Below are 27,488 nucleotides of genomic sequence, written 5' to 3' on the forward strand. Positions count from 1 at the left end.
TAGTCCATTTAGTCTGATCAGGGACATCACAAGCTTAACAAATTCTGCTAGTCTGTGTTCTGTTCTGTGCTGGATCCCACTGAGTGGTGCAGAATCCAGACTCAATAAGACTAGCAACATGGAGGAATGTTTTGCAGGGAAGACTAAAAAAAATAGCAGCTGATACAAGCAAAGCTTAGCATATCTGAAATGGTGTTTAAAAAAATATACAGAATATAAAGCAAAGTAAAACATAACGGCAGTGAGCGGCTGATTTTATAGGCAAAACAGTTCTGTTTGAAACATATTTCTTTTAAAGTGAATATAAACATGCCTTAAAACTGAAGCTATCAAGGTTGGCAGTACAACTGGCCGTACATATACTTCAGTGTCAGTAAGAAGCTACAAATGGAAGCATTAACTAAAACTTTACTCTGCTGACCTCATTTTGAAAGATGATAAAGAAAATTACCATGGATTAAATGCCACCCATATATTATAAATATCCATTTTAATCATTTTGTACCGGACCCACACTTGCCCTATTGGGCTGGTCGTTTGAAGTGCTTTAGAGACACTTATCTACATTCTTGTTCATAATACTAATATGGAAAACCATAAATCAGCTGAAGATATCACAATTGCAGGGCAATTCTTGAAATGCTTTTTTTTTTTCATTTCAATCTGTTTTTAATCTTGGGGTGACACTTTATATGAGAAGCTAGGACAGAGAAAAATAACTAAAAAGTAGTTTAGATAGATAAAAACAATAAATAAAAATAAATGAATTCCCTTCAGCATTTCACTTTTCCTCTTATCTACTTTTAAATGTTTGTTAGTTTTTAGGAATGTCCCAAGTCTTTGAAATGAAAGACTTGGTTTTCTTCATATACTTTTTTTTATAATAAAAAACAAGTCCATCTGTGACAGAATTACTTCATTAAATTGTCTGCTGTTTTTTTCAGACAACACATATCCCTTTACTTTTTTTCTCTGCAAAATCGACCAGCAGACAATCCTCGTGATAAGCAGTCAATCCAAATCCAATGAAAATCTTGGAAACAGGCTGACACATAAAAACACAGACAGACCCAAGAGCCAGTCCTCAAATTCTTTTACCCTTGGTCCATTTTCAAGCAGAGGCTATATGATCTTCATGCAAAAACTTGCATCTTGCCATTGGCCTCTGGAATTTGAGTAATTTGGGTCTGGGCAGGGACAGCAACTGCTGGGCTGGGTGTGGAATCCGACCAATCGGAGACGCAGTGAGGAGAAGGACTGGACCAGTGCTCAGGAGACTCTGGAGACGGTGTCAGGTAAGGGTGCTCACTGGGCAAACGAGGGTAATGCTTGGGTGTGGCATCCATTGTGGATGAATAGCTGTGCTGGGAGGGAGGGGTAGGGTAATCCTCCTTTCCTGCCATGCTACCACTAGGCTGGGAGGGGAGCGCCTGAGCTGGCTGAGCTGCTGATGTGGCTGCCTGGGGGACCTGAGCAGGAGGCTGTGGCTGGGAGGACTGCTGAGGCATCTGCTGCTGCTGGAAGAAGGCTGGTGGGGCCTGTGATGTCTGGGGTGTTGGTGGGGCGGAAGCCATGCTTTGCTGGTTGGTAATGTTGTGATTCATGAGCTGTTGCTGTGGTTGCTGCTGTTGCTGCTGCTGTTGCTCAGCAATCGAAGGCAGCTTTACAGGGCTTATAGTGGGTGTGGCGGTAACAGGTGTTGGCTGCAGCATGGGATTACGGTAGATCTGCTGTTGGTGCATCAGCATGCCCTGTTGCTGCATGGCTGGACTCTGGGGGTGCATGCCTGCCTGGCTGCTCTGCACAATATTCACTACCTGTTGACCACATTGGGATGAAGGGGGCATGCGATTGTGCCAATCAAAGGGCACGCTGACAGGACTGACCATGCCCATATTTAGCCCCATCTGGCTTGAATTCAGCACATAGCCATGGTTGATATCTGACGTCATAGAGACACGTCCCTGCAAGGACATTCCTCCACCTCCTAGATCATTGAGTTGGGCTAGAGACACTGCAAAGGGGCCACCTCCCTCTAACATGCTGCCATGTACCATCGGTGTGTTTGGGACAGACACTGACGGGTGGAAAAGCCCTGGTGACTGCATGGCGACTGGAGACGTGGGGTTGGTGATGTAGCCGGCATTGCTAGCTCCCCCATGAGGTGAGTCCAGTGAGTCAACTGGGGACAGAGTAACTGAGCTCTCCAGTAAGGCACTCTGCATATCCAGGGTTAGCTTCTTATTGCGGGCCTTCACTGACTCCTTCAGGCTAGCGGCATGCTGGCCTCCCAGGCTAGAACCTTTGGCCCCAGGCCGACGGTTTTTCTTACCCTGTGGGGTGTTCTTCAGATTAGGTAGAAAAGCGCTGGGAGGGCACATAAGAGGAGACAAGGTGTGTCCCCCAGTGAGGTGGTGACCTGCTCCCCCATGGCCCTGGGGGCTCCTCACCGTGTTATATTCATCAAGAAGCTGTACAATGTCATGATGCATACGCTCTTGTGCAATGTCTCTTGGCAGCCTGTCCATATGGTCTGTGATTTCTCTGTTTGCAAAGTGAGCCAGCAACACCTTCACAGCCTGACAGCTGCCCTCACGGGCTGCAAGAAACAGTGGGGTTTCCTCCTGAAAACAGAAATAAAATTAACAGAGTTTGTTAGATAAAAACACGTATAAAGGTGCAGTTGTGAAAAAGTGTGTTAAAAACAATATAGATGAATGACATACCTTAAGATCTTGCATATCTTTGTTTGCACCATTCTTGAGCAAGGCAATAGTGGCATCCACATTGTTGACGGCAGCAGCCCAATGCAAGGCAGATTTACCTAAGACACAACAAACAATTCAAATAAAGAGAAATGATTTCAGTATAATAAATGAATTAGGAATGCATGCATTAGGACATGTGTGATAAATGGCACATACTTACCCAACTCATCAACTGCATTAACATCTGCATGGCACGTGATGAGCTCCTCCACCATGCCCTCTACTGCCAGCCGTGCAGCCAGGATTAGTGCTGTTGATCCGTCGTACATACGTGAGTCAAGATCCGTGGCTCGGTTTCTGATCAGAATCTAGAAGGGTGTGACAGATTAAATTTTAAATTTTGATTTATAAACAATTTAAATGTGCAAGAAATGTGCTACAGTATTCCAATCACATTCCAATGTAGCATATCAAATAACCAGTATGTGTTGATTACCTGGAAGACACCCTGTGCATCTGCAGCTACAGCAGCATGTAGTGGGGTGCGTCCCGTGTTGTCCTGAGCATTGGCATCTGCTCCAGCATCCAGCAGCCTCTTGGCAGCATCAGCACGTGCGTAGCGAGCAGCCAGGTGAAGGGCTGTCTCACCAGTGCGGTCTGTTTGGGCTGCAAGGGATGCACCCTGGTAGATTAGGTCAGAGATGATGTTGGCAGAACACTCTTCATTCTCCTCCTCGTCTGCTACCTCAGACTCTAAGCCACCTCCACAGAATGATGCCAGCATCAGAGGTGTAAAACCATCTGTTAGGAGATGAAAACAGGCGTGCATGAGTTTATGTCTATTTGGTTGCTGAATTATACTGTAAGAGGAAAGTATAAAAGTTATTTGCAAATGACAGTTTCAATTTTAAAACTTTACTTGATATCACTACCAACCTGGGCCTCGGACATTAACATCCATGCAGTCACTTTCAAATTCTCCTTGGGGTGGAGTGAGGGGCATGGTGGGAGGCACACGGATATCTGCAGCTGCAAGGTGATGCTGTGTCCACTGTCTGCAGTCCACTGTATCTTCAGCGTCTGAAAGCATACTTGGCTCCTCAACCTGAAATTACAGGAAAAGATAAAAAAAAAAGAGAATTTTTTTTAAATGCAAGTGGCTTAAAAACATACACACACAGACACACATACACACTCTTGTGCTTCTGTTTATGTAAACTGCAAAACACTTGCAAAACTGACCTTGAGCCTTTTTGGTTCTGGGCAGTCTGTATCTATCCACTGGTCACTATGATCTCCGAGGAGAGATTCTTCCACAGTTTTTGGCATGTGTCTGTTGGCAGATGAATAACAATGTAAATCCAAGAGGGGTAAATATTTAATTAAAAAAATGAAAGCACTTCAATTCAATTCAATTCAATTCAACTCAACTCAATTCAATTTTTATTATATACTCCCAAAATACAACAATACTTGCCTCAAGGCACTTATCATAACTTACTTCATTCCCAGAGCATCCTGGCCCACAGGTTCTCTGCGGTTTTTGTTGCTGCTGGGCTCCTTCTTGAGGAAGAAGCCTTCAGGGAACCACAGGGTGCTGTGCTCTCTTTTTCTGCGAGCAATGAGCATACCTATGATAAGGATGACTAAAAGAAAAACAGAAGCTATCCCCACCACCATCAGATAGAAGGGGGGTTCAACAATGGGGTCAATGATTTTTTCACCTGTGGGGAGAAGGAAAGACATAATTACACATTTGTAACTTATTAGTTGTAGTTCATTTGTGCATAATAAGTATCCCTACTCACCACGGACTTCTTTGAGGGGGTAGGGGAACTGGAGCCCTTCTACTGCTGACAGAGCTCCAAGGTAATCTGCAGCACTGTAAGCTGTAGGGAAGCAGTCCTCCGTGCATAAGCGGTTGTCTATTTCTACATAGACTATCGAGCTACAGAAACAGCAGAGAAGCAAGAGTTTAGTGCAATGTACAATCTACAGGAAAGGCTTTGGCTTTTATTTTACTGTATGCCTGACTGACCCAATGACTTCCAGCTCCCGCTTCATGCGTGCGCTTTCGCGGGTGTAGGGTTGGATCATAGCTTTTCCATTGCTGTCTAGCATGAAACGGACTGAAGTGCGTAGGATAGCACTTAATTTCTGCAGAAAAACTGTCCCGGTGCGAAGAAGCTCCTCTGGAGGCATTAGAACAACCAAAACCAAGACGTCCTCAGCAAGTCTTTCTGTAACTTTCGTTGCACAGTCCAGGCCATCCCAACCACACTCTTCTGTGTTGCAGCCCTGGTCACATTTTCCATCAGCATAGTGGTCAATGCAATAGGCTTCATATATTGGACTGGAGATGATATAAAGAGAAGATTAAGCACGTTAAACTTTCTCAGTTCTGTAAATACTGGCAAGTATCCTTTAAACAGAAAATGTAAACTCACTTGCAAACTTTCTCCTTAGTTTTGCAGTCAAAGTTGTCATACAGACAGTCAGCGTTGTTACAGGACTCGTCACACTGGCTATTGTTGAAGACACGCCAGCAGTGTGGGTCTCCACATTTAGCCCAGGGGTTCGTCGCTAGAGAGCAGTCACCGCCGTCCCAGTGACAAGGCAATAAATTACATTGTTTGTCACAAAAACCATCTTTAGCTTTGGCATCACAGTCTGCCAGAGGGCATGAGGGGACTGGAGGGTCAGTGGTTCTGCTGCGGTGCTCACATCGTTTGCCCTTCCATCCACTGAGACACTGACAATTGAAAAATGGGAAGCTGGTCTCTTCAGTGCATAGCCCTCCATTGCGGCAGGGCGTGGCTGAGCACCCTTCATTGCTGCGATGCTGACACTGGGGTCCACCATAACCTGGTAGACATGTGCAACGAGCCCCTCTTGGGGTAAGTGAACAGCTACCTCTGTTGTAGCAGGATAGCTCCCGACAGGACATGCTTCTTTCACAATTAGGCCCTGCATAACCCTAAGAGAGACACAATTTTTGGAGGTGGGTATATGAACCTTTAAATCAAGAATGCTGTAATTTAAAAACTAGGAGGCCAAATTACAAGGTTTTCATATTTACACTTACAAGTTGGCATGTGCAGGTGTATCCCTGAGAAGAGCTGCTAGTTATTGAACAGGCTCCTCCATTCTGACAAGGCTGAGACTCACACACACTGAACCTGCTCTGACACCTCCGACCTAAAAAACAAGGCAGATAGTAAAGTTTTACATTTGGTCAAAAACAACAACAACAAAAAAAAAGCATGATGGAGGTTCATGGAGAATGGGAATTGTTCATAGCTGTCTAACCTGTGAAGCCGGGCTTGCAGACACATTGGTAGTCATTGGGCAACTGTATGCAATCAAGACTGTTGGAAGAAATGCAGGGCTGAGAGAGACACTCATTTATGTCTCCTTCACATCTTTCTCCTGTGAAACCAGGGGGACAGTTGCAGCGATATCCACCTACTCTGTCCACACAGGTGCCATTGTTCAGGCACTTGGGAGGAGCATTGCGTAGCCTCGGGTGTGGAGCACAGTCATCTTCGTTGATCTCACAGAGAACACCTTTAAAAGGACAGGGTAATTATAAACTCTTCGTATACATGAGATATTTATTTTGTTGTCATGTATGGTTATGTAAGTGTATTGTCGTGGAAGTTTTTAAAATAAACTGCAAACACCGGTGAGCATTATTTGAAGTGGGTTTAATAACATATTGCAATATGGAGAAACACGTTCCAGTCAAACACCTAAGCAGATGGGCGTGGTTCGCTCATGTCTTATATGACTTGACCAAAATCACAGACAAAGAAAATTCCTCAATACATCATGTGAGTCTATACCTTCAGTTCATCCTTTAAAACCTTCCCTCTAACTACGACTTTGCTATGTACTCAGCTGCTATCTAGAGATTTAAATCCCAAATCTGCTTCCCAAGATAAGGAAAATTACAACCCCTTCACATGCAGCGCTTGGATATCTTCTACTTTACAATAGGCCCTCTGTGAAGGTGCAATAAACATGAGGCCCACTTGTGATAACATTCTACATGCATACTACTAAGTGAGAAAGTGATGTTACTATTACCAAAGTGATCAATACATAAGAAAAGAAATCTCCCACCAAAGTATTCACCAGTAAGCATAGGGTTTTGTTTTATATGTGCTTACATACCCAGGGTGCCAGGGGGACAGGAGCAGATATAGTGTCCCACCAAATCAATGCAAGTCCCTCCATTCTGGCAGGGATGAGACTGGCACTCGTTGATTTCTATCTCGCAGTCCTTTCCGGTATAACCTGGCATACACTGTAAAGACACACTAATTAATTTTTGAAAGCAAAAAAGAAACCCTGACTGTTTTGAAATCTGACAATTAAAAGGAAAAGAACATGCTAAAACAAAGCAACTTACGTCACACTGGTATCCTCCCACATATCCCCTGCAGGTGGCGCCATTGCGACAAGGTTTGTCTTCACAATGATCCACTTGATTTTCGCAATAGCTTCCAGTGTAGTCAGTAGGACATTTGCAATAGTGAGTATTCCCGGTATTAACACAGTGACCACCATGATGGCATAGTTCATCCGTCTGGAGCCCTAATAACATAGATTTGTGAGCAAAGTTTACATCAGTAACTTAGTCACAAACGCAGACAGAGGTTACATCAAATTGTACCCAACATTACAATACCTCTTTGGCGAGCAGCTGCTTCACAGGAGACTCTAGGGATGTCACAGTAACGGCCAGACCAGCCATCAGTACATTCACAGATGAATGAGGCATCCTTTTGACGACAGCGTCCTCCATTATGACATGGAGATGCGCGCCTGCACCAATCAACTGGCGTCTATGTAAGGAAGAGAGAGACTGAATTTAGAATTTATTTCTTTTATTTGTGTATGACGATTAAAGTCCTAAACATGAAATTTCAGGGGTGCGTTTAAATATTTGTACCTGACAACGGTTGCCAGTATAGCCCTTGGGGCAAGAGCAACGGAATGACTCCAGGGCATCCTGACAAATGCCTCCATTGAGGCAGGGCTGGGAGTCACACTCATTGACTTCATACTGGCAGTGGGACCCGGTGAAGCCAGAGCGACAAGTACAGGAATATCCATTGATTTTATCCGTGCATGTCCCCCCATTAAAGCAAGAGCTGTGGACATGTGTGAAAATTTAAGCTTATACTTCATTTTACCTAAAAATTAATTATATATTTACTTTATGTTGTATTGTATATACTAGATTATTTTTTTGAGTACATGATATAGCTCCAGATACACACCTTTCAGTACAATCAGGGATGTTTGTTTCGCAGTGGATGCCAGTAAACCCAGGCATACAGGTGCAGGTGTAGGAGTTAACATAATCTGTGCAAGTGCCTCCATTTTTGCAAGGGGAGCTTTGGCATTCATTGATCTCTACAGAACAATGAGACCCTGTAAAGCCTGGCAGACAGCTACAGTGGAAGAAGTTCACACCATCTGTACAGGAACCTCCACTTAGGCAGGGATCTAAAAGCAAGAGAGAAGAAAACAGCTTTGGGCAAATATAGTACCTGCACATGAATTTGGCATTTTATTTATTAGTAACAGTCATTTAATAATTATATGATAACTGTAAGTGTAAACAGCAACTCACTAGGTGAACAGTCATTGATGTCTGTTTCACAGGTTAGCCCAGTATATCCTGCTCTGCAAGAGCACACAAACCCTCCGAGCGTGTTAGCGCAAGTCCCACGGTTTTTGCAGGGGTTTGAGATACATTCATTCAAATCTCTGTTACACAACTGACCTGTAAAGGAAGAGTTTCACAAGATATAGCTGTAAGCTTCCAATTAGACTATCTATGCTAAGCACTGAGATGACTGAATACAAAATTTGCGAACCTTGCCACCCTGGTGGGCATTTGCATTGATAACCCATGTAATCTGGTGTGTGGATGCAGGCAGCATGATTGGCACAGGGATTAGGAGAGCAAGGAGTAAGGACTTCAGCACAAGTGGGTCCACTGTAAGGAAGCTCACACAGGCAAGTGAAACTTGCCACGCCATCTACACAAGTGCCCTTGTTCAGACAGGGACTGGACTCACATTCATTGATGTTCACCTGGCAGAGGTTACCTGTCAAAGGACAAAGGAGAAGAATATATGTATGGATTAGCGTATTTTTATGTACCACTAGGGGGAGGTAGACAATTGCCATAGCCTAAGATGAAAATTCATGGAGGACATCAGATATGTTTAGCTATTTCTTCTCTGCTGCATGTGCTATACATGTGTATTCTGCTCTTTCTACTGAACATTTCAAGGTTGATGGTGTGTTTGGCTACTTTGATGCCCTCTCACCTCTGAAGCCTTGGCGACACTTGCAGGTGAAACCATTGAGTTGATCAATGCATGTGCCAGCATTCTGGCAGGGACTTGGCAGACAGTCGTTCCTGTCCAGGTCACAGTTCTTTCCCACCCATCCCGGCTCACAGTCACAGCGGTAACTGGAAATACCAGAGAACAGTTAATAAGCCAAAAACGTTCAGTTTGTAAGAATGAAATAACATTGACCTGATGTATAAGTTATAGGATTAACCACAGTCTTGGATGGAGCCCATTTCAAGATTATGTTTCGTATGTGCCCATCTGAATCACTTTAAAGTTTAAAAAAGCTGTTAAATGTATATACCCATTAATGTCGTCCCTGCACGAGCCATGCACGCATGGGCTGCTGCCACACTCATCCACCTGAGAGTAGCAGTAAGGAGGCTTAAAGCCATCAGGACACAGGCAGTGAAATCCATTCTCTTCATCTATACATTTTCCTCCATTCCTGCAGGGGCTAGATGCACACTCATCTATTTCCACATTACATTTGGGACCTGCAGGAGAAATGTTATACATAATTAGAGTTCTTTGTCAACATTTTCAGTGAAGATTTATTCACACTGTTATTTTCATAAGACCTTACCAGTGAAGCCAGGTTTGCAAACACAGTCATAGCGGTTAATGCCATCTTTGCAGATGCCATAGTCACATGGGTTGCTGGCACAGTCATCAAAGTTTATCTCGCAGTTTGTACCTGGGTGCAAAAAGAGCTTTTATATTAAGACTGTAGACATTTTAACAATTTTAACAATGCGTGGCGCTAGCACGGCTGGCAGCCCTAACCCTAACCCAATTTCCCTCGGGATGAATAAAGTATGATCAATCAATCAATCAATCAATCAATCAATCAATCAATCAATCAATCAATCAAAATCGCATTATTGTTATGCAATGGCATTAATAAAGGGAATAAATCAATGGCTTGAGTTAACAAAGTACAAGTACGTGTTATGTTGCGGGATTTTTCTCTTACCCGAGGTTCCATGTTGGCACTGGCAGATGTACTTGTTGACCTGGTCCATACACTTGCCCCCATTCTGACAAGGGTTGCTGTGGCACTCATTTAATTGATTCTCACAGCGATACCCTGTGTAACCAGGTTCACAGTTACAGGTGTAGCTGGCAATGCCATCGATGCAGGTACCATGGTGACATGGGTCGGGCTGACAGTTGTTGATGTTACTTTCACAAAGTGTGCCCTCATAACCTATAGAGGAAAAAAAATTCATTAAGAATAAATTAATATTCTGAATTAAAAAGTACATTAAGAATTAAGAATAAGAAGTGCTTCTATATATATATATACATATATATGTGTGTGTGTGAGTGTGTGCGCGAATGTTAAATGTTCCTCTTTCTCTTTAGCATAAAGGTTTTTGTTTAACTTTCTCTCTCTTTTTTCCATGTTTTGTATGCTTGCTTTTTCATAAAAGCTTCTACAGTTGGGCTTTTGACCACTGTGGTTTCCATATCAACGGTGTCTGTGTAACAGACAAGAAACTTGGTGTGTGTGGCATGTGTTTAGAGCAATGCTGAGATGGGCAAAGCACTAAAGAAGGGCCCTACACAGGCCTCCCAGTCTTGCTATTGTTCTCAGAGTTGGAGGGAACAATAGACTGCACCACGTCAAACAGGGCCACTTCACTCAACAGAAGGGGCCCAAAAACACAAGGAACACCAAGCAGCTGGCCACTGAAACAATGACCATGCTCCTCAGTAAGCACAGGTCCAAACAAGCATATTAAATATCAACATATAGCTACAGTCAAGCTTTACATACAGACTTTGAGAGAAGCTTTACACGTTGAATGCTTTTGTAACACAAACATTATTAAATGTTAAAGAATTAAAGTTAAAAATGCAGCATAAGGTGTTGTAAGGGGGTTTAAAGATGAACAGATGTCAGGGTAATGACCAAGCCTCTTTTCTTGGCAACTGCTGGTCCTCAGTGACCCCATGGTCCTGAGAGCCGACGAGGGAAAGAGGGGGATTAGGGGCCTCAAGTCAGTCTGTTTCATCAGCAGACACCCAGAGAAACTCCCCATAACACAGAATGCTTAACAAAGGCCTGAACAACTGGTTAAGGCTCATCTGCTATTTTGTCTTTGGCTCTTCTGCTTAACAATTGTTAAGTAATGAAGCGCTTACCTTCAGCACAGCGGCACTCAAACCCATTGGGACGATCGTAGCATTTTGCTCCATTCTGACAAGGCGTGCTGGCGCACTCATCTATGTCTATTTGACACATGGTACCCGTAAACCCTGGGACATGCAAACACAGAGGTTAAAGGTCAGAGAGAAGGTCCAACGAAAGGGTCCATGCTAAGGTCAGAGGGCAGATCTTCTCTCCGAAGAAGGCCGGAGGTCTTTGACTTGGCTAGTAATGTCTGGCTAAGGTAGGGTCTGAGACCTCGACTGGTTAAAGACAAACTATCTATGCACTTGGACCAGGGTAGAGCTGACAGAATGCAATAGAAAGCCTGTGACCTTGAAGATTTTTCAGAGGAGAGACTCATAATCAAATGATACATCAATATATTATTATCAAATGGTATGGAATATAAGGGCATGGACAAGCAACATATCCATCTTCAGCTCAACTAAATTTTCACACATTTTGTGTATGAAAATGCTTATATATACACTGAAAGATTATGAACTACAGCGTACATATAATTAATATTAACACAGTTGACAAAGAGGTTCTAAAAACAACAACACCACCAACAATAATAATAATAATAATAATAATAATAACAACAACAACTAGCTTGAATAGTCTGAGAAACTGGGCAGGCTTGAAATCACTGGGCACAGTGCCCAGACAGGGGTGAATTGGTGCATTGGTAACACACTGCTCAGTTGATTAACAGTGTCAGGACGGTCTGTGTGTTGATGCTTAGCCTGGTAAAGGGGGTGCTGGAGGAGGCGGTGGGATTGTTTTTTCTTTTAGGGAGCCCCCCCTCAGCCCCCTCCGCCCTTCACTGCCTGCATCAGCTCCACCAGCTCAATAGCTAGATGGGGGGCGGAGGGGGGACGTCTGTCCCAGATGTAAATTGCGAACCTGGAAAAGAATCTCATTAGTGGGACTGCTGTCCCCTGCCCCCCCACCACCACCATGAGGGCAAGATGAGGGAGGCTGCTGTCCCTTCTACATTCCATAGAGGAGGGAAGGGTCACAATGGTGCCTTTGTTCAGGCAAGGGGATAGGCAGACTTTTGGGCCTGGCTTTTTATATGAGTGGTGGCTCTAAATACCAGCAGGCAAAAGTAGTGAGGCTGACCCTCCCTCCACTAGTCCTGGGGACATTTAAACTTTGGCTTTCTGCTTTTACTAATGCTGTCAGTGTATTGCAGGTGTTAACCAACATATTCTCACTCCCAAGCCTTTATCACTGTTCTCTGCAAAGCACGGTAGTGCTCCAGAAAAATCAGCTTGCCAAATAAGAAGTAAATTAAAGTAAAAAAAATATATATCAAAAATAAAATGTTAGCATTAGAAAGCTGGAAATGAGTCAGTGGTATAATTCATAGGACTTTGACCCAAAATACAATAGTTTGCAATCAGACTTTAATTTTTTTAGTATCCAGATGCTTTCTGGCTTAACTACTTGAGTTGTTTTTGCATACGATAATAGGTCAAAAAATTAATCACATGGTAGAAGATTAAAGGTATTTAATATTTTCAAATCTGTCCTCCAGTTTATTAGTTGCCAATGTGTCTGAAAAAAAGCAATTCAAAACAATCTTACCTGGCTGGCATGTGCACGTGAAGCCATTGACCATATCCCGACATATCCCATCATTCACGCATGGGTTACTCTCACAGTCATCCACATCAGTCTCGCAGTATGTGCCCACGTAGCCTGGAAGACAGAAGTGTTCTTCTTTTTAGAACTTTTTTATTGCTTTTGATCCTGATTAACCTTTCTCACTTTGGAGTAAGGATATGTCAGTTCAAGCCAACATGGTGTGTTCATTATTCTGTGTATTGTTTAGGAACCTTTTTACTTGTGATCGTTTTGCAATTGCTTTTGCTAAATCACGGCATCCAATTCCACTGAACTGAAATCGCCAGACACTACTGTCCATAGAGCTTTGCTCCTCCTTGGCTCAGTGTCCCATTCAGGAGATGCATGTTATGCTTTTTACTTTAGGTCCTTCATTGAGGTGAAACAGAATGTGAGTCAGAGTCTTGCTCCTGTGGTGAGGCTAGCGTGGAATCAGAAATAATCAGTAGCACCACATGAGCTTTGCCAGGCTGACTGATGATGAGGAGGGTGAGGAGGAAGGCCCTGTCTCTGGAGGGGGGAGGGGGACAGGCTCTGGGAAAGAGCCTCTTTCCCTCTCTGTGTATATGAGGGGTGCAAAGTGGAGCACAGAGGGGCCCTATTGTTCCACTCCATTCCCACCACTCTACCACTCATTAGTATTCACAGCACACTCCTCCCCCTAACTGCTCGCCCTCTCTCACATCCAGTCCTATAGACCCAACTCCCGGCTCTAATTTGTATAGCTCCCCAAACCCCAGCATGCATGTAGAACTGTGCATGAGAGTTTCACTGTGTTTTTTGTCTCAGAGTGTCAAAACTATCACTCAGTCCAAACCAATACTCCATCTGGTGGTACAGTGCACTGAGGATGGAGAGGTGCCTCCATATAGCCAGTGTTTAGGGAAATAAATTACATAACCTTCTATGCTGGCAGTATGGTGGCACTATATATTGTGTTTCTTTCGAAGTACAAGTTTTCAAAAGTATGTTTTGGTCAAAAGTGATTCTCAAAAAGCTGTTTTTAAAGTATATTTTTTAAAAATTAAGCTCACCTAAAACCTGAGTGCAGGATGTAAAATTGCAACAATAATTTATGTAAGCATAGTTAGTTTATTAAAAATTAAAAAGAAGTGATATTTCTCTTTATCATAATGGAGTGGCCATACAAAATGTCTTTGTACCTGGCATGCAGATGCAGGTGAACTCTCCAATCCGGTCAAGACAAGTGGCATCATTCTGGCAGGGCATGGACAAGCATTCATTGATGTCAATCTCACAACGTGGGCCGGCATATCCTCGGCCACACTGACACTGGAAAGACCCCTCTGTGTTCACACATTTTCCAAAATGCTCACATGGGTTTGCACCTGTTGGTAGAAGGCAAAGGATTACAATATGGAACACATTCAGAAGAAAAATAGATACAACAACACAGCATACACAGGGGATTTGGCAAGAAAAAACAAGCAAAAAAAAAAAGCAGACTTGCCAATTGAGCATTCATCCATGTCCTGGTTGCAGGCACCCCCTACAAAGCCAGCAGGACAGGTACAAATGGCACGGCCATTAAGAGGGTTGGTGTCACACACTGCTCCCTCATTGCAAGGGTTGCTTACACATGCATCATCAAGGTGGCATAGCAAACCTGTGGATAAAACACGTATATCAACAATTTATCATACAGGATTAAAAGGGCCAAATAGGTAGATAGAAAAAACCACTTACCTGTCTTTCCAACTGGGCACTCGCAGAAAAAGGATGCTACACGGTCATGACAGGTGGCACCATTGAAGCAAACAGCTATTGCACAGTCATCAATGTTCTCACTGCAGTCATCTCCAGTCCACCCATTGACGCAGACACAAGTATGGCCACCAATGGTGTTGAAGCAAGTACCCCCATTATGGCATGCATTGGGTTGCATTTGACACTCATTTACATCCTCAGCGCAGTATTGCCCTAGTGGGTAGGTGAAATATGGGTTTAAACATATTTTTTATGTACATGACATTTATACCTGTATTTAAAATTAATTTGAAGAGCTATACCTGTCCATTCTGGTGGACACTGGCAGTTGTATGTATTAACTCCATCTACACATATTCCTCCATTCATGCACTTGTGACCTGGGCAGTCATCCACATTGTTCTCACAGTTGTGTCCTTCAAAACCTGAAACAAATTTAAAGACAAAAACCTTATAGCACGCAGATACAGTAGCAAACACATCCATTTTGCAGATACTAACATTTCTGCTCATAATCTTAAATCATGTTTTGTATAACAACCCAAGGTGAGAAGCAAGGTGAACAGTAAAAGGGTTCAATGGGTGTTTAATTGTTTACATGTTCCCACATAATGTCAGCAACAGCACTGACTCTTGCCTGCTTCAGAGGTCAACACCCCCCTCTGTGTTTGCTTGTTTTATAATCTCTCACAGTTTCAATGACTTCCTCTCTGGCAAAAGACATTTCCTGTCAGCTCCCAGTGGGAAACCAGAAAGCCCATAAAATAAATTCCTTCTGTTGTGACGAGAGCAGAGAAGGTTGCAGGCCGCCTGCCTCCAACTCTCCCACCAATCCATCCACCATTAGACGCTATTAATAGCAGACAGGAAGCTGACATAAGACAGAGGATATAAAACACCAGCAGCAGCACTAACAGCTACGTCATCAGGCTGGGAAAATCTGATGCCCGTAGCAGTGGAACAACTGTTTGTTTGTGTGTGTTCTACTATTCTGCTAAAGAGAAATTCTACCTGGTAGGCAAGCACACTCATAGGAATGATCACTGGTCTGTCGACATGTGCCCCCATTAAGGCACTGAGATGGTGCACAGGGCAAGGTGGACACCTCACATGTGCGCCCGCTGTAGCCTGGCTGGCACTGACAGCGGAAGGACCCATGGGTGTTAATGCAGATTCCACCATTGAGGCAAACACCAGGCTTGCGGCACTCGTCAATGTCATTGCGGCAGTTCTTTCCTTGGAAGCCAGGCGGACAGGAACAGTTATAGTGGTTATTCCAATTGACACATCGGGCTCCGTTGGCACAGGGACTTGTCGCACAAGCATCAATGAGGGAGCAGTCTTGGCCTGGGAATTAAATAGTGAACAGAAATCAATTTAATACTTTGAATTCACTTAATAAGATCTGACGTTTTCAGTACATATGCATTCTTTTAGACATACCTCTGAACCCTCTCTGGCACACACAAGTGTACTGTGTGACACCATTGAGCACCTCGCTCTTGCACGCTGCTCCATTCTGACATTGTGATCGAAGACATGGATCCAGGTATTGACAGAGAGGACCAATGAATCCGGGACGACATCTAAAAACACACGCCCATACACATAAGGATGTGGCCTATTGGTCAAAACAGGTCACAACAATCACAGGCTAGAACAGTTAACACAAAGCTGCTGAATTACAGCAACTGGAGCTCGTTTTTCATCATGCTCTGGGTTTGGCAATCTGGACCCAGTGACGCTTAGGAAAGCTCTGCTACCTTGAGTAATAATTCTTGCCCTGGAATGAATTTGTTTTAGGATATTTTTTCTCATAATATATAGCACACATATTAGTAGAGCCACAAAAAGAAAAGAAATAGAATGAAAAGACAGAGTTAGGCCATGTGTGTTATTGACTTTATTAGTCAGACACTATTATTTTCAGTTGGAAAACCTAATTTTCTCAGTGTCAGCTAACATTCTCCACTCCTACAGTTTTTCCACACCCCAGTTCTTATTTCTGTTCCCATATATGAAAAAGAACACACCCAGAAACAGTTTGGAAATTTAACAATTGCCAACAAATACTAACATGAGGAAAAACAAGGGCTGCACACAGTGCTCTTTAACAGGATAGGAGAAACAGCTGTGGTGTTTAAATTAAACAACTAACTGTCCTCTTGGTGGCTGTATTCTAAAACATGTGGTGATATCTGTTTATTCAAAATATTAATTCTGCAACTACCCTGAAGACTGGAGTCTGAGGGGTGACCTATAATGTGCCTGAATACATCCTGCGCAGACAAAGGTGGAGGACTGAAATCTCCTTTTGCTCTGCAAATGTGTTGCCTTGTCTCTATTCAAGCTGTGTAGACATTGTTTGAGCTTGACCTAAACATGCAGTACAAAGAAGCTGAGAAAAATATAAAAACAGGGTTTCCAGTTGCTCTCTATGAAGCTCCTATGGGAGTTCAGGCAAGGTTTGGAGTGCTGGTAACACTACACCCACAGTGAAGCCCTTGACTGAGGACAGGAACCCTCTTCAAAGAGACTGATGCTTATGGCTGTGAGGTGACAGCTGGGTTCTGGCCCACCCTCGGGCACTGTCATCTCTTTCAATGGAGAGAAACCCTGGGCAGGATCAAAAATGGGTTTTCATCTGTTCTTACTTAGAGGATAATGCATTTTTTTATTCTTACTTTTGTATGTGCAGTCCCACTCTAAGAAAAAAAAAGACAAAAAATCATAAAATGCTCTCACTCCTGGCTATGAGGCTGAGGCTGCTTTAAATTAGGCGGCAGGGAAACCGATCCAGATCTTGATTTTCTGTGAAAAAGGATGCTTTGTTTCTGGCTGGTCTAGATTGGTGGAAAAATAGAAAACTTAAGGTTTCTCGGTTTTGTTTAAGTTTTTTTTTCTCCAGCTTTCCAAAAGCAATTGAAATTGCGGGCTATGCATGAAGGCACACAAGACTATCCACACGAGTGTAAAAAATATATTTCTAAAGTAATAGTTTGGTGCTATGTTGAATTTAATTGTTAGAAAGAGAATATAGGGAACTGACATCTTCCAACAGAACATGAGACTTCATTGAGAAGTTAAACTGAAGCCGTTTGAATGCCTATGTTGAGAGACAGATTTTGCGCATTTACTACAGCTACTTTTCCTTCTCCTAAACCCCTCCTCCTCTCATGAGGCTGAGAGGTCAGATGTTAGAGGGTCCCCTGTTTGATTGTGATGATAATGTCACTCAGGCTACAGAGTGTGAGGAGGGGATGCTCCACAGGAGAGACTGTCTTTTGAAGGTGCAATTGGTAGAGAGGGAGATCAAGAGGAAACAAGAGTAGTCTGGTCCATCAAGAATGTCATGTCATATTTCCTGTAATCCCTGTTCCTTTGCTCTGAAAACACAGTACTCACTCGTAATGCACTATTCTTGTTGCCATAGTAACCTCACAGATGAACAAGCAAGCTTGACACCCAACCAATCACCCCTACCCCCCAACCATGGTTCCCATGGCTATTTGTCATGGCTTGGCTGGGTTTATTTAGAGGCAAATTAACTATGTCTGGAATCTAGGGTGTCACTAAAAATGAAACACAAATGTGGAACAAAGTGGTCTTTGAAAGGACTGATGAACAAAATTGCTTTAAGAGCTGAAACATACAACGCAGACTGACAGTCAAATTCTTCTGGAGCCATATTTGACTGCTGATGAAAACCAAAAAGCCAGAAACTTAGCAGACGTTGTTCTCCAAAGACCATCATGACTCTATGTGGAAAGAAATCAACAACTCACTCCAGGAAGTAATGTGTCCCCAAGTGTATGTTGATATACAGATTAAAATATTTTTTTGGAATTAATGTGTTTTCATCTATGAATGTATTAACATACAGGTATACAAGTGTATCTGTGGGTGGGCTTATAAAAATGACGATAGTAATAACGCCTGATAAATTATTTGTCCTCCCTTTCAAATGTGCAGTGAAGTAAGCAGCCAAAACACACATTCTTTTGTCTAGACCTGACTCCTTGCCAACATGCTACTCCCATAACACACAAATCAGAATGCTATCAGCATAGAGACTGTGAGAGACATGCAACTTTTGTCCTGGTTCACACTTCATACCACTATGAAAAGTCTGCTTATCAGGCTCTTTATAACCTTATGGATTCCACTGCCCATGGGAACAGAAGGGCAGGATCTGTGCCTTTGCGTGAGCCCAACTTTATTTGTGGCGGATGTGAAAGGCAGGTGCAGTTTGCTGTTGTGCAATGGGCCCCTGAGTCATACTTAGTGAGTGTCAACATCTGACCTTGGAGGAAGAGAGTACAGCAGATGAGGAAGAGGTCTCTGGGTGCAACAGAGAGATGGGCAGAGTGAGTAATCTCTCCTTGTCAGCGCATATGAAGGTTTTTGCCAGCTGCAGTACTGACACCATGCATCTGTCCACATCTGTCAGAGTACCTCTGGTTGTCTAGCATTTAGCTCCGGTGCCAGACTTTAAGCCAAAACAATTGAGCTTCTTTGCTCATGGGACAAACTTTGTAACCAACACACACACACAGTCACAAACACAAGGCATTTTAAATATCTCAGAAGGTATGCTCAACCTTAACAAATACATGCATTAACAGTTCCACCTAACAAACACTGTTATGTGGAGGCACCACTGCAACAAAGCAAACACATGCAACAATCACTACACACCCAAACACAAAGAAAAAAAACTTACAAGCAGCCTCAGGCTCTGAGGAGCGGTTGTATCATGAATGCATAAAAGAGAAGATCCACTGAGGAATTTATATAAGAAGGAAAAGAGAGATAGCAACCTTGTCAAAGGTTTAATTGAGAGCTTCAAATACAAATGATTATTAGACATCCAAAAACAAGATGGGATTCAGTCAGTGTGATTTGATTGCAGAGTTGTTCTGTATCAAGTAACATGATCTCATGACTAAAACCATTTGATTTATGTAAGTTCTGTCACTTGTTACTTGTGTAACACAATGCCAGTTTTCCTGGTTTCTGGGTCACTGAAGCAGGGTAACCTGAGCTCATCCTCTTCTACACAATAGTGGCAACTCAGCCAGAGGTCAAAGGGCGGCTCACCTGTGAACAAAGAGGCTGTAATCTCTGACACGGTTCATACACACAGTCATGCTCCACAAAACAACAACTATAAAGGATTCTTCTTATCTTAGGGGGCATTTTCTAAGACAAATGGAAAGGAAGAGAAACAACTGAACTATCATGCTTTGACTTGGGACAACTTTTCAAATTCTCTGTTGCCTGAAAAAAGCTAGTCTTACGTTTTTTAACGCTTGAAGTTGGTATAATGACATCATATAATGAATCTGTTGGAAAAGTCTTAAAACATTTCCTAATACAACCGCCTCATACCCTTCCCCCTCTTTCCACAAGCAAGCAGGAACCAGCTCTTCTCTTTTATGAAGAGTCCATACTGACACCACACTGCCAACAGGAGCCCATCTCCACACCCCCTCCTTCCAGCAACCTCCTCTGCTCTGCTCTCTCCAGCTTGGCTCTCTCCTTTTCAGCAGAGAGCCAGATTGGGGGTTGGGGAATGTTTTGTGGTCCAAATAAAAGAGCTAAAGTAGTCAGAACTTCTTTGAATGAAAGTGTTGGGGGGTGGGGGAAGATGGTAGGGGTAGGAGGGAGTGGGGGGCAGTGACCCAAACAGCTAGTCTTTCAGGCCTGGGCTGTAGCCTGGCAACAGTAACCCATGGTGAGACAGAGCTAGAGTGAGAAAAAAGGGGGGTGATGGGAGACAGGGTTTCATAAGGACAGTTGGGGCACTTCAGAAGACTGATCCTCCTACATATGCAGGTAGCTCTGAGCGCTGTGCTAAACCAATTCAGACTCATAATTAAGTACAATCATGTCCAAAAGGATGACTGTTTCACAGTCTAAAGGCCAAGGTTTGTTTCAACAATTGTTCCTAGAGACACAATGAAAGCATTGAACAGTCCAGAAACTTTCCAGAGCCCCCCCACCCCCCACCCCTAAACATGCATATTAAACATGTGACTAGAAAGACATTTAACTTACTCGAGGAAAAGTGTTAATTAATCCAACTAAAAAGCTGGGAGGACTAATTGAATCCTTCTTAACTCTGATAGTCCTATCACAGTTCATACTTTAACAGTGGTAGAGGCTGTCGTGTATTAAAATAATATTAATATAAATCCAGAATTCCAAGGAAATACCAGACATTTCCTTGGCAGCGAGGAAAGCACATATCCACTGTACTCAGAGAATAAATACGTCCTGTTGCTAAGTGCTCACTAATACACTTTCCAAAAAAAAGTGGGAGTGGGGGGGGGGGGGGGGGGGGGGGCAGAAATCTCACTCACAATTCTTGCTACTTCACACACTATCGAAACAGCTTCTAGTGTCAGTCTGAAAGAATACACCCTCACATTTTTCAAATAGCAATGCATTTGCCCAAAACCACAGTGCATGAATCCTAGGGTTGAGGTCTTTCAAAGCATTCTCTATTGAACTCCACCACAAAACCCCACCCAACCACCTAAACTGAACCAGATTTTTGGAAAACTTTGAAATTGAAAGGACCCCATCCCAATGTTAAAGTCAAAGATAAACTACAATGACTTATCCAGTGTTTTGTTTTAATTTTGGATTAAATAGAACTACACCAACATCACTTAAAATTGTTCACACAAAATATCACATGGATTGACTGAGGTCAGCACAACCTCTCACGTGCTTATTGATGTGAGGCACTGTCAAAAGTTGTCAGTGATAAGCTAAGGAAAATGTTTATGTTGCCCAAAAAAAGCACTAAAGATGTTAAAGAAGTATCGAGTAATAAAATATTCAATAAAACCAACACATGGCAACAATGCAGAAATCAAATGCTCTTATGAAGTGGCAAAGTGTTTAAGCCCACAACACCTCTGGAAGTATTTTTAATTAAGAAAAGGTTATGGCTTAGTAAAATGCTGCCTCGCTGGAAGCAAAGTGTTTGTGGAAATTATGCTTAGTGGAAAAGTGAATGCCTTTTCCTGAATCCTTTAATGATGGACCCATCCCTTCCTCTGCTGACAGGGAGGGAGACACTGGGGAATTTTTCACTGGCAGACTTAAGTTATTCTAATCAGACCTGCCTGAGTGTCTCTTCAGAAGTCATTGTCTCCTGGATAAGAACAAACAACCAGGCAATGAAACTTCACATCCAGGCTTATCCCTAAATAAGCTTGCAGTTCAGACATACATAGACATCAAAGAGAATAATTTGCAAATTCCAACAGGTTGTTTCAGGGGTAAAACCACATAAATATTACTTATATGCAATGCATAAGAAAGTGCATATGAATTTAATTTCCACATTCTCAGATAAAAGTTCCAAGTTGCAAAGTATAAGGCAATGTAGAGCAATGTATCCATGTAATGAGAAGTGGTGGGATTAAACACAATGAAGAAAAAGATCAGAAAATGGAGAATTATGGAGTAAGTAAGCTGCTTAAGCTTCTCTGATAAGACAGGATGTGTGTAGCTGGGAGGTCAGAAGGCACCACTTCCTTTGAGGGATCCTGGGAACCACAGCTCCCAGTCTCCAGTCATGACCCAGAGAAGAGAAGGGACAACAAACCAATATGTTCCCCCTAATGGTGTAACCTCTTTGTCAGATAGCACTCATCTCCTCATAGATATGAACACTATCCTCTTGAGTCATTAGACTTTTCTGTGCTTTCAATTTGTCTGTAAAATGGCAAGACAATGGCTCCATCTGCCTGGCATGACAGCATGAGAGTTAAGACAGTATTTACCTTCAAAATGGCACCATAAAAATGTAAAAATCAGCCAAATCACTATGAATTCTTCAATGAGACTGCTGGAATACTCGCTGCACAGTCTCAGACAGTACTGTTTAAGGCATTCCTGAAGGGGGTAGAAGGGTGAATGGATGGGAGGTAGAGACAATAACCTGAAAGCACCAGGGGGAGAGGAGGAATCTTGCTAAGCATTCCTTTCTAATCCACCATAAAGATACCAAAGAAAACACTAGCCCTGAGGTGCCGTGTACTAAGCCAATAATATAATCTGTTTCTTTGCTATGGTCTGTCACTTAATATGTGCTTTGGCATGAGAGAATGCTACCACTTATTATTGAATTGGGTTCCTTTGAAAATGTACTTCTTATCTGCTTGTATGTACTATGTATGTTTAACCCATCCAGAGAAAATCAAAAACTTCCTTATTTTTGCCTTCTATTCTGCCAAAAGTGAAACAATGTAGGCAGATAAACTCCACAGTATCTTGACAGTGTTCTCCCTATCAAAGTCAAAGGTGCCCTCTTTATCATGCTTTAAGAGTCTGGGAGTTGCTACAGGGTCATAACAAAACACTCCCAATTTATATGATAACTCTGCTACTGAAGCCAAGGGCAATCCATTTATAACATGGGTCTCCGATAGCAGAGAACTTCCATATTTATTCCCATTCAGCTTGGCAGATCAGAGGGGAAAGAGCTGGTTGTAATCTGTGATCTGCCTCTGCCCTGATAGACAGAGGATGAGTAGCTAGAGCATGCAGTGAGAGAAAGAGCAGACACAGTTGCTGCTGCACTGTGAGAGAGGCAACATGTGCTAGAGGGACTGTGGGCTACCGGATTCATTCCTCCACAAGCTTGTCTCTCACAGTATGGGGGCGACTGACTGCTCAATGGCAGCACCTGGCCCTATGCTTTCCCTTTGTCAAGATCTGACTTCACTGGATTACCATCACAACATCCACCAGCTGTCCTATATGCAGACCCCCCGCCCACACCCTCACTCCCTCCTAGCCAGCTTCTCTCAACCCATTCCCTACCCCCAGTCCAATCCCTCCAGATGGATCTCCTCTGAATGACACCCCCTCAATCTGCCTAATTATCTTTCCTCTGTCCATACTGCTGTAGCACTCTTCAAGCAGGGTGGAGCTGAGGGGCCAAAGGCTGTTCAACTACACTTCCTGACTGCTCACCTAGAAATTACACTTTCGGTGACACTATGAACCCTTCATTGTCAAGTTCAAAACTCTGTGGCATTGTAAGAGTGTGAAGAATATTTATTGTGTATCAAAGAGAAAAGTCTTCCAAAAATTTTTATTAAACCATTTGTATATATGCTTTTAAATATAACTTTTAACAACATCAAATTTTACTGTATTATATCAAATAGTTAGAAATAATGGAAAATGGCAGTCGTTACCAAGATCTAGAGCTCCACACAGACAATTAACCTATTAAAACTAATAACAGTGACTGATTTTTACTGAGTGACAGAAACAACTAAAACTGGCATTACAAAGTTGGTTACCTGAGAAGGAAACCACTATAATCAGAGACATATAAAGAAACAAACTTTGAAGCTATGCTGTGAAAAACAAGACAGAGGATACATTGGTTTTGGAACAGTGTCTGGAACAGTAACAATGGCACCTGTCACAGACACTGTATTACAGTCACTTGAGAATCTTTTTTCCTGTAAGAACAACAAATAGCACAGTAGCTGGACAACAAGGAAGGGCAAGTGAACTTCTCCACATGAAGTGATGTGTCCTGTTCTGTGGAACAGCTTTGCTTTCTATGAAAGTGCTTTCTGCTGTTTTTCCAAATTCCTTTCAAATGCCAAAGCACATATCTGCCTCTGCATTTTGTTTCTTTCCATTCTACACTGGCCTCACATTGCTGTGGCCTTTCTTCTCTGCCTTCCTAAACCCTGTTCTAGTTCTGGTGCCAGGTTACAGCCAGGTATCTGGTGGAAGAAAGGATCTTTTCTCCTATTTTGAATCTCCTGTTTCTGTAGCCTCCCAGGGGAAGGGGTGGGGTGGCTCCACTACTCATAGGACTGGTCTGACCACTCTCATGTGGCCATGCTCCACTCCACTGCTCTCCCATATTATGGGACTTTTTCTACATTTGATGTCGCCTTCCATTGGAAAAAAAAAAAACATAACAAAAAACAAATATCTCAACCTTGTCACTCTTAATGATTTTTGGTACTATACCAACTTAGTAATTACACATTCACCGCTCCCACATCACTAACATATGAACACACACATGTACACAACACAAAGGATCAGAGGAACAAAAAAAGGCAAACACAATCCCTGTGATGTGATTACACTTAATCTCGAGATTAATACACTTAGACCAAACACTGGGAGTGTTGTGTTGATTTTCACTCATAGTAGACTCATAGTAGCGAAGTGTTACTTCTGAGTTCGAAGTAAATTATGTGATCGTGAAATGAAGTTTAAAAAGATCTGTCCAAATAAAATTATACATTTACCCAATAAAAACAATCCTGGCTATAGTTAATGATTGAAAAAATGTGGGTAGTGGTTACTAGTTTCACTTGCAGTTAAGTTACACATTGACTAATGTGTAATTACTTCTACTGGGAGTACAAGAACTTTATACAAGTGCAACGTAATGCGCAACCATACACACAGTATATACATGTGTGGGGATGTGCTTTTGCCTTGAACAAATCAGGATATTCAGGATATTGGATTAACTTAGGCCCATGCAGTAGGGTAAAGTGCTACCATCTCCCATAAAAGAGTACATTTACTGTTTTGGAAGGATGCAGCTGGCAAACAAGGAGTTTCGTTTTAAAAGTATCTCCTCCATCTGACCCCCCTCAGGCATTTTTCCTGAACTATAGGGTTTTTTCTTTCCTTTAAAATGACCCCAGGGCAGGACACTGTAGACTATTTAACTTGACTATTGTAATAGGTTCCCACACAACCCTCCTCATTTGAAAAACAAAAGCTTTGACAAAAGATGCAAAACCTCCAAACTGCAGGAATAGGCAGGACATTAAGACAATTAGTTTAAAAAAAAATATTTAAAAATTTCTAAAGCTATTTAAGGAATTTAAATAAATAGAAATTGCTCTAAAGCTGAGGCTACAGTGAATAAAAGCTTAATGGTGAAAAAAACTGAGCCAAACACACAAAGAAACGCTCCTTTGGCAATGTGCAGCAAGATGTTGTGATTTATGACTGAATGAGCTCCTTAACAGGTGCAAGAGATGAGTGTGTCGTCCATGCATTTCCAGACTTGTTGATGCTCATCTGTGCAGGTCTAATCAATTTGTTCTATCTTTCACCACTTTTATGTGGGTGTTATTATCTAGACAATAGGTAATAACAGGGGCATTTTTCTCTCCTTGTTTAAGACAGAGAAAAACACCGGAAATCTGCCAGGTTATACACAAAACTGTTGGTTTCGAGCACTGGCAAATGGGAGCTATCGCCCTTTGCGCCGGCAGGTTTTTAAATATGTTGCACTTACATGCATCGAAAAGGTGAATCTAGGCATGTCCCTCCATTTTCACATGGCCTGTGTTGATCCACGCAACGGAACCCTGTGCAAATCAAAGAAAGATGTTATAAAACAACTTTAGTAGTTATCTACAAATCATCATAACCTAATTTACATAACTAATCAAAACTCGCTGATTGATCGCTAGTGATTTCTAGACAGCAGTCCTTTGCCACTTGTTACATCTTGTAGACACACCCGCACATGTCTGGGGGTTTGTTCCACTAAAAGAAGATACATTTTTGCGTTTCCTTGATAGATATGCATGCTAGAGTACCGAGTTGTTTGTGCTTAAAAAGTATTTGTTTAGGAGAGAACATGTTTTCGTATTCAGTTAAAGTTTAAACCACACATACAAAAAAAAAAAAAGTTAATCAAATATTCTAAATTCCTTCTGCGCACTCTGGGTTTTGTCACCTTGCCATCAGAGCTTTCCCACACAGTTAAACTAACTTTCCTGCAGGTTCCGAAATAATTTTTAGAATTTCTATGTTTATCTATACAGCAGTGAGTGGTTTAATCACACGAACACCACCTATTTTACACATGATGCGCTAACCCGAATCTGCTACCGCGACCTGTTGCCGCTGTCGTGCCAAAATGTGATTGTCGGTATTTAAACTGCTGACTTGACTTATTGACCTATAATCTGTCAAACATGACTTTCCTGAATAATATTGAATCATTTTGAGGTAGTGTATATTTCTGTTTGATTATAATGCAGAACACAAAGTGAGTACAACTATTTATAAACAACGATAATAGACATAAAAACCACATAAAAACAACGACATTTTTTTGTGAAAGACGAGAAAACAACTTCGTTCATCATATCTAAAATTCCAAATAACTACCAAATAAATACACGAACAAAAAAGGATAAAAAGAGAAACTTATTAGTACATATTAGTACTCACTGGTAGCCTAGATAATCAAGGATAACCTCATTATTTGGAACTGGACGGTGGCTCGGCTGTCCAGACAAGTCCAGTCTAGCCTACCGGTGGGTATAAATCTAAACTGTGAACTCAGGTATTAAAAGTGCAAAATGACTTACCTTCACAGACATGCATAAACAATAAAAATGACAAAAGAATCCATGGAATATTCCCTTCCATTTCGGTGGAAAAGTTTCCAGCGTTTGAAGTAATTTTTTTAGTAGAAATACATCCTTTGTTAAGTTCACATGAAAAGCTCCAAAATCGATGGGTTCTTTTTCATAAAGTCAGCCGGAAAACGTAGCGTTAGATCCTAATCCCGTAATATCCTCCGCAGCTCGGCCACGGCTGCTATGATTCTCCTCTCACCTCCTAAAACTTTTGAAAAAAAGTTTTGCTTCCCGATCTGTCCCAGCGTTTGGGATTACTCCGCCTCTTCGCTCTCGCTCTCTCTCTCTGTCTCTCTCCCCTTCTGTCTCTCTTTCGCTCTCAGCCCCCCCCCCCCCCAACACACCAACTCTAGTTACTATTGTCATTAATTTCTTTTTTCTTTTTTTTCTTTTTTTTACATACTAAGCTATTGGAAGCAGTACA

General features: G+C 42.3%; 1 protein-coding gene across 1 annotated transcript; it reads right to left on the reverse strand.

The window, feature by feature from the left end:
- Nucleotides 1-370: 370 nt before the first annotated feature.
- notch3 (notch receptor 3) lies at nucleotides 371-27,276 on the reverse strand. The gene is made up of 33 exons (XM_063472019.1): nucleotides 27,014-27,276; nucleotides 25,927-25,999; nucleotides 16,050-16,192; nucleotides 15,618-15,953; nucleotides 14,909-15,031; nucleotides 14,586-14,819; nucleotides 14,350-14,505; nucleotides 14,042-14,227; nucleotides 12,840-12,953; nucleotides 11,237-11,350; nucleotides 10,062-10,295; nucleotides 9,672-9,782; nucleotides 9,390-9,582; nucleotides 9,059-9,204; nucleotides 8,600-8,833; nucleotides 8,353-8,505; nucleotides 7,997-8,225; nucleotides 7,666-7,867; nucleotides 7,402-7,558; nucleotides 7,123-7,307; nucleotides 6,885-7,017; nucleotides 6,018-6,275; nucleotides 5,794-5,906; nucleotides 5,156-5,685; nucleotides 4,747-5,061; nucleotides 4,517-4,656; nucleotides 4,210-4,432; nucleotides 3,951-4,041; nucleotides 3,645-3,813; nucleotides 3,205-3,509; nucleotides 2,929-3,076; nucleotides 2,727-2,824; nucleotides 371-2,624 (listed from the first exon to the last, which is right to left on the reverse strand). Exons 1-33 carry the CDS (start codon nucleotides 27,072-27,074, stop codon nucleotides 1,134-1,136), a joined length of 7,398 nt encoding a protein of 2,465 aa, XP_063328089.1. The 5' UTR covers nucleotides 27,075-27,276; the 3' UTR covers nucleotides 371-1,133.
- Between the last annotated feature and the right edge of the window lie 212 nt (nucleotides 27,277-27,488).

Source organism: Pelmatolapia mariae, linkage group LG4 (genome assembly GCF_036321145.2).
Source record: "Pelmatolapia mariae isolate MD_Pm_ZW linkage group LG4, Pm_UMD_F_2, whole genome shotgun sequence".
NCBI lineage: Eukaryota > Metazoa > Chordata > Actinopteri > Cichliformes > Cichlidae > Pelmatolapia > Pelmatolapia mariae.